The sequence below is a fragment of the Silurus meridionalis genome, chromosome 20 (genome assembly GCF_014805685.1).
Source record: "Silurus meridionalis isolate SWU-2019-XX chromosome 20, ASM1480568v1, whole genome shotgun sequence".
Taxonomy (NCBI): Eukaryota; Metazoa; Chordata; class Actinopteri; order Siluriformes; family Siluridae; genus Silurus; species Silurus meridionalis.
In genome coordinates, this window is record NC_060903.1 from 13493302 (window position 1) to 13500646 (window position 7345).

At 38.4% G+C, this 7345-nt stretch overlaps 1 protein-coding gene across 3 annotated transcripts in view; it reads left to right on the plus strand.

Moving 5' to 3' along the window:
• atm (ATM serine/threonine kinase) overlaps positions 1-5308 on the plus strand; it is a 64595-nt gene extending 59287 nt beyond the window's left edge. For 2 of the 3 annotated variants that reach the window (XM_046876494.1, XM_046876496.1), the window contains exons 61-63: positions 1207-1270; positions 1352-1500; positions 3408-5308. In XM_046876494.1, coding sequence (XP_046732450.1) covers positions 1207-1270; positions 1352-1500; positions 3408-3591 — 397 coding nt within the window. In that variant the 3' untranslated portion in view covers positions 3592-5308. The remainder of the gene's footprint in view (positions 1-1206; positions 1271-1351; positions 1501-3407) is intronic. The other variant, XM_046876497.1, reaches the window with a different exon arrangement.
• Positions 5309-7345: the final 2037 nt, after the last annotated feature.

Here is a 7345-nt window from a genome sequence, read left to right on the forward strand (position 1 = left end):
ATTGACAGTAGTTATGATTAATTATCAGATTTTTTTAGCTATACAAGACAAAAAAGGGCTTAGTTTGTGAATGAGTAATGATATGAAGCTGAAGCTCATGATGCAGTCACATGACGCAAATGTTCTAACCACGAAATCAGAACTCAAACCAGCTTGCATTTGCCAGGAGGTTATGAGTAGTTTGGAAATTAATTTCCAACGTTATATTTCAATGGCACCAAGTAAGTGTCCCGAATTAGAGTTCCATAGTCTTTAGGTTTCCTACTTCCACCAGTGTGCACAAAGGTCTCACAGAGGGCGTTCTCACTGTGCTTTAGGGGTTTCATCTGGCTTCTCTGGTTTGCTTCTCCAAAACAAAGACCTACATTGTAGGCTGATTTAGCATTTCTAAATTGACCATAGTGTGTGAGTGTGTGCGCAAATGTGTGTGCAGTGGTGGACAAAGTACACGAACCATGTACTTGAGTGAAAATAGAGATACACTGTAAAATATAACTTCAGTAAAAGTGCTCCATTGAAACGTTCACTTGATTGAAACTACAAAAGTATTTGCCTTCAAATGTACTCAAGTATCCAAAGTACTATGATTTATTATGCCTATAATTTTCCTGTCACAAGACTTTTGCCTAATCCACTCAGTTTATGTGAAAAGACTCTGTTACTCTCAGCACACTGATCTATTAATAGAATGATATTAATGATTCAAACACTAAGTGATATTTAGTAAAATTAGCATGAGCCCAAAACCTTCTTTTCAACTACTTAAAAAAAATTGTGCAAATAAGGACACGGGTGTTGTGGCGAGTTTGAGTCAGAAGTTTCATTTATTCTTCTCAAAATGTTCTGCTTGCTGTTGAACTGACACGGAACTGTATGATGTTGAGAAGTAGATATACCAAGTGCCAATCAAAACAAAGATGCTTCAACAAAGTATTGAGGAAATCCTGTGAATACTTATGTACGTGATTTCTTTTGAATACATTTGCAAAGATTTCAAACAAACGTCTTTCACGTTGACATTATGAGGTATTGATTGTAGAATTATGAGGAAAATGCTAAATTTAATCCATTTTGGAAGAAGGCTCCAACTTAAAATGTGGAAAAAGTGAAGCGCTGTGAATACTTTCCGTATGCACTGTACATTTAATTAAGGTTTCTCCCTATTTCTTTTTGTTATTTTTATTTTTATTATTTTTTATAACTAAGGTGCTGTGAGAAGACAATGGAGGTCATGAGGAGTTCTGAGGAGGTTCTCTTGACCATAGTGGAGGTGAGGCGAGGTTGGGATTTACAGAATCTGGAAATATGGGACAGAATCTGGAAAACTTAACGTGTGTGTTTTGGATTGCAGGTGTTGCTGTATGATCCTTTGTTCGACTGGACCATGAACCCACTCAAGGCCTTTTATTTACAGCAGCAGCAGGACGAGCAGGCTGAGCTTAATGCTACCCTCAACCCCACACCAGCGGGAGAGGAACCCGAAAGTCATCGCAAACCCAGGTTATCACGCAGACCTATTTGATATATGATATTAATGCATCTTAACTAGATATGTGCAATATCGACAAAAAATAATTATATCTTGATATTCTTTGGATTTTATCGATAACAATAATTAGACGATATTCTGCTGAGTGTGTTATTGTGCTGGTAACTTGGACTATGGACAGCTGACTCCTAAAACTTTTGATATTTTTCCTAATGTGTGTGTGGTAATCAGTTCACAGCAGTGACAGAGATGAATCATTTGCAATAAGTTAATATTGATTTTAAATCTTTAATGGGCTTCTTTTTTTCTAACCTTTATAAAGCCATTTTTCTTTTTAAAAAAGTGCATCGTCTTTTGAGTCAAATTCTTACATTTAATATATTATAATAAATGTTAATGATTTTTTTTTGAGAAAGAACACTGTGATATTGACCTACTATATGAAATTATATGAATGTACACATTTTCATCACATTGTAACAGGTAAAATAATGCTGAGATCAAAGCATAATTTTAATGTGTTGAGGTCAGGGAAGCCCTTCATATGCATCTGTGGCCAAAATCCGGTAAACAGCCAAAAATAAAATAAAATTTTCTTCTTTACCTATTTATGAATCTATATATTAAACTGACACCTATTTTTACCATAAGTATATATCACTGTTAAAGTGCATTGTTGCTGATTTGAGAGGTCAGAGGGAAAAGACCAGCTGTTCTCTCATCAACAGAACATTTCAGTTAAGATACCATGAGATAAAACTTTATTAATCCCAAAGAAAGACTACTTCAAATAAGAAGAGGAATAAATATTAATAAAATATAAAAAACATTTATTAAATATTCTAGATATACAAATGTACGAGGTATCAAAAGGTTTAGAGACTAGTTTTCTAACACGCCAACAGGTGGCAGCACAAGGCAGCACGCACAGTCACAGGGAGCGCTGACCTTCATAAGTTAGTGCGCGAAAACATCGAGAGCTGTGCAACTTGTGCTGTTCTGATCATGTGCGTTACCACATGATCAGCGTTCACGCAAACGTGAAATTCAGCGTGAAACTGGGCAAACCTGCCACAGAGAAATTCGACATGATTCTCCAAGTTTACAGCGATGCTGCAACGAGACTTCGAGGGAAAACATCAACAGAAAAGTAATGCATAAAATGCCACAGCGATACTCTTCAGTGTTCACTGTGTCAGCTCTGAGAAGTTATAGAGTTCGATTAGACACTGTTAGGAAAGACCTCCTGTGGTGGTTTGTGCTTGTCTTCGGTGGTCTCAGTTTAAATGTGCTACGGTAGGATTTAAAAGTACATTGTAAACATGTTTACATGATTTTGAGGTGAGAGCTTCTGTTCTGAGAAATACGGTATAGACCGTATATTTACAGACATGACCCTATACAGGCGCTCCCACCTTAGGAACGAGTTATGTTCGAACGAATTTGTTTGTACGTTCTTACTGTGTTCTTTATCAAAACAAATCAAAATAATTGAAATACTGTATACAATACAGTGGTACCTTGACCTACGAGTGCATTAATGTACGAGTTTTCCGAGGTACGAGCGGTCACTCGGTCGATTTTTTGCTTTGTTACTTGAGCAAAAAATTGAGGTACGAGCTCGAGACGCCCCTGCTAGATGGCGAAACGAAGCCAGAAAGCAAAGATTGTGACGAAAATTAAGATAAGCAAAAAAAAAATTTTAAGTTTAGGGATAGGCAGTGTACAGCAGTGATAGTAAAAAACGAGTTTTCCCTCCTCCTCTGCTTATCGCCTCTAATAAAAAAAAATTTACTTAAAAAAAAATCCATTTGCCTGAGTCCAGTGTGCATCATGTAAACTCGTTACGGTCGATGACTAGCTCTTAATCTTAGTTAGTCTTGGTTAATCTTTAGCATGTTCCTGTTTTCTGTACCAACAGTGACAGTCAAAGCTTTAACAAGGTGGCTGAGCGTGTGCTGCTACGGCTGCAGGAGAAACTCAAAGGTGTGGAACAGGGAACCGTGCTCAGCGTCGGTGGCCAGGTCAACCTTCTCATCCAGCAAGCCATGGATCCTAAAAACCTGAGCCGCCTCTTCCCCGGCTGGCAGGCGTGGGTTTGAAACACACACCTGTGTCTCATACGCTATATTACCAAAAGTTTGCGGACACCTGGTCATCAGTGCATTTTGAGCATCGCGTTCCACATGGAGTCCCAGTTTTCTCTTATAATTCCCTTCACTCTTCTGAGAAGATGTTCCACTAGATTTTCCTGTGTGCTTGTAAACATTTGTGTTGATCAGCCACAAGGGTGTTAGGCACTGATGTAGGTGAGGTGATGATGACTGGGGGTGGAGTCAGGGTTCCAATTCATCCAAAAGGTGTTCAGTAGGGTTGAGATCAGAGCTCTATAGCAGGAGATCTTCCAGTCTAAATTATGTAAAGCATATCTTCATGGAGCTCGCTTTGTGCACAGGGGCATCGCAATGCTGGAACAGGTTTGGGTTTCCAAGTGAAAAATTTTATTATACCGCATTCTATGCAATCGTGTGCCTCGTGCTTTGTGGTAACAGTTTGGAGGCACATCAGGCAGGAAAGGTCAGGTGTCCCAATACTTTGATTCATGTAGTGTATCTGCACTTGCTCATGCACATGGATAGCTTTGTGAAATGAGCAAGTTACTCATGTACTGTATTTGCACCTTCAGGTTTGTACCTCCTGTGAGAAGTTTGTTTGCACAATCAGATACAATACAATTCACTGTAAAAAAATATGAATAAATAAAAGATATAGTTGTTGAGGAGAACGAGGAGAACGGCTCAACCTGACAGTAAACACTCTTTCCATCCGTGGTGAGCAGAAAAGCATCTCAGAACACGCAACACTGAGGTAGAAGACCATGTCGGGTTGTCAGCCAAAGATCTGGGGCTACAGTCTCACACAAACTCCTGCCTGTTCTCCTACTTGAGATGCTTTTCTTTCCAGCACGGTTGTAAAGAGCTTTTATCTGAGCTACTCTCCCGGAGCGTTCCTGTCTCCGTGAACCAAAACTGTGAGAAGATTCTGTGCACTTTCAGATACAATTAAATGGTTGTTGAGCACTTGGGTGTACAGTGGAGTGCAAAAGTTTGTATACCCTGGAATGCATTTATTCTGATTGTTTTCCCAGTGTTCCCTGATTTGTTTTTTTGTTTTTTTTATTGGTAATAACAAATTAAGTTTGTTGTTCTTTATTTCTGAAGGTGATTGAAGCATTTTCTAATAAATCATATGTTCACTTGGCTTTAGCTTTTTGATCTATCAATATTTTCTTCTACTTTTTTTTTTTTTCGAAGGCTCATTTCACTTGGAAACCGTAGAAGATGCAAACTTTTGCATTCTGCTGTAAGTGGAATAAGATGTAGCCTTATATTTCTGTGTGTTCGCTTCCATGTTCGTCCTACTGTATATGTGTTGTTCCTCATCTTCCACCCCTCCCCTGCCTTACCCCCCTCTATGTATGAATAATAATCCATTATTTTGGACAGTTCTTGAATTTTATTTTATTTTTTTTACGCATACGCCTGTATGTTTGTTAACATGTTCGAGTTAATGAACAAAGCAGCTGCTTGCTCAGGGCTTCACTGTAACTGTAAAACGATAGGAATTGAATCACTCCAAGATTTAAAGGGTTATATGTTGTATACATTTGTCAAAAAAAAAAAAAAAAAAATTGTTTCAACTGACTACCACAGAAAGGTTTTTTTTTTTTATATTGGAAGAAATTGTGTTTTATAGTTCCGCTGTATTAAAACTCCGTTCATAAATGTAATAAAATTGCAGGTTCTTTTGATTCCCCAAGCATCGTTGTGTTTTTCATCCACTTTGACGTATAAAAAAAACACTGACATGTATACTGTGTTAGATTTGAAAGTTCCTGAAACAGAGAACCGATTTTGAGAGACAGGTAGATATTACTCATGTAACATCCTTTTCATTGTACAATTACAATACTCGACCGTAATTAAAATGTATGTATGAAAAGCAGGAAAGAATCATTATTTGGATGCTCTTTTTTTTTTTTATACAGTGCCCTCCACTAATATCGGCTCTGCTGTCAAAAGAAAAATGGCAAACACAACAGAGTTTTATCAAATATATAAACTGTCCTTAGTGTGGGAATGGGTGTGAGAGAATGTTAAATTTATGTGTGGTACAATTGTTAACACCCCAATTAATTCATATGAGGAAAATATATTTTATATATTATATAATGTATATTCCCATTCCCATTTTCCCTGGTGGTCTAGTGGTTAGGATGCGGCGGTCTCACCGCTGCAGCCCGGGTTCGATCCCCGGTCAGGGAACCAACCCCAGCCATTAGGGTTGCACAAGCCTTAGTGCCGGTCCCAAGCCCGGATAAATGGGGAGGGTTGCGTTAGGAAGGGCATCCAGCGTAAAAACATGTGCCAAATCAAACATGCGGATGGTCCGCTGTGGCGACCTCTAATGGGAGAAGCCGAAAGAGTAAGTACACCTGGCAGCCTCTGGGCTGTGGTTGATCTTTCAAAAGGACAATGAACCAAAACATAGATCAAAAGCAAGACAGAAATGGTTTACAGGCCACCGAATCAAGGTTTTGTCTTTGCTCTCCATGTTCACTCAATTAAACCCCTATAAAAGGGGTATGCTGAAGAGCAGAGTCCACCAACATGGACCTTAATTGATCTGGAGAGAATCTGTTTTGGAGCAGTGGCCTCATCCCCTGTGCCATGTATTTTCCAACCTCATCTGGCATTTTAGGAGGAAACTCAGAGCTGTTATCTTGGTAAAAGGGCGAAAGCACAAATAATTGCACACAGTAGTGGACCGTAATGAAGTAAATGTAATTCGGTACTTTACTCAAGTAGCTTTTTTCAGGTATCTGTACTTTACTGCAGTATTTCCTTTTGGGGAGATTTTTACTTTAACTTTACTACATTTCAAATCAAATCTCGTACTTTTTACTCAACATTTTGCGGAATCAGTCGTTCCTTTTTATTCACGAGTGGATAAAAACTTAACTGGTCACACACACACACACACACACACACACACACACAGCAATCCACCAATCAGAGTCGAACGCACGCTCTGTTTTAAACTTGTTTTGATTGCCACTTGGTGTATCTACTTACCGACATACAGTTCAGCGTCAGTTCAACAGCAAGCAGAACATTTTGAGAGAAACAAATTAACTTCTAACTCAAACTCGCCACAACACCCGCGGCTTTAAAAGTTTTTGAGCTGATGATAATTTTAACAGATATCAATCAGTGTTCGACTCATTATCATCATTCAATTAATAGATCGGTGTGCTGAGAGAGTCCTTTCACCTAAACTTAGTTGATTAAGCAAAAGTCTTGTGACAAAAAAGATAATTGTTCATTATAGCCATAATAAATCCTAGTACTTTGGATATAGTACATTTTAAAGGCAAATACATTTATATTTTTATCAAGTTTACTCAAGCACATGGTTTGTGTACTTCGTCCACCACTGCTTGAACTAAGGGTGCCATCCAGTGGCAGTCTGTGAGGACCTTCAAGGTTTCTCTGCTGTCTTAAACTTTATCAGATTAAATGACTTTAATATAGGTGATGTATCCGGGTAGTGCAGCTGTGGCTACAGTGAAAGGAGACTTGTTGAATTGTGTTTAATGGGTTTCCTGCTTTAGTAATGGCATGAGAAACCTGACTGTGATGCAGCACTCAGTTATACTGCATTTCTGTATAATACTGATGATTTCTATAGCCTTGGCATCATAATGATGGTATTAACTTTACCTGAGGAAGCATGTAACTTCTTATGTTTATCCTCTCAAATCCCGCAGTAGGCTTGTGGCTACTTGATATATTG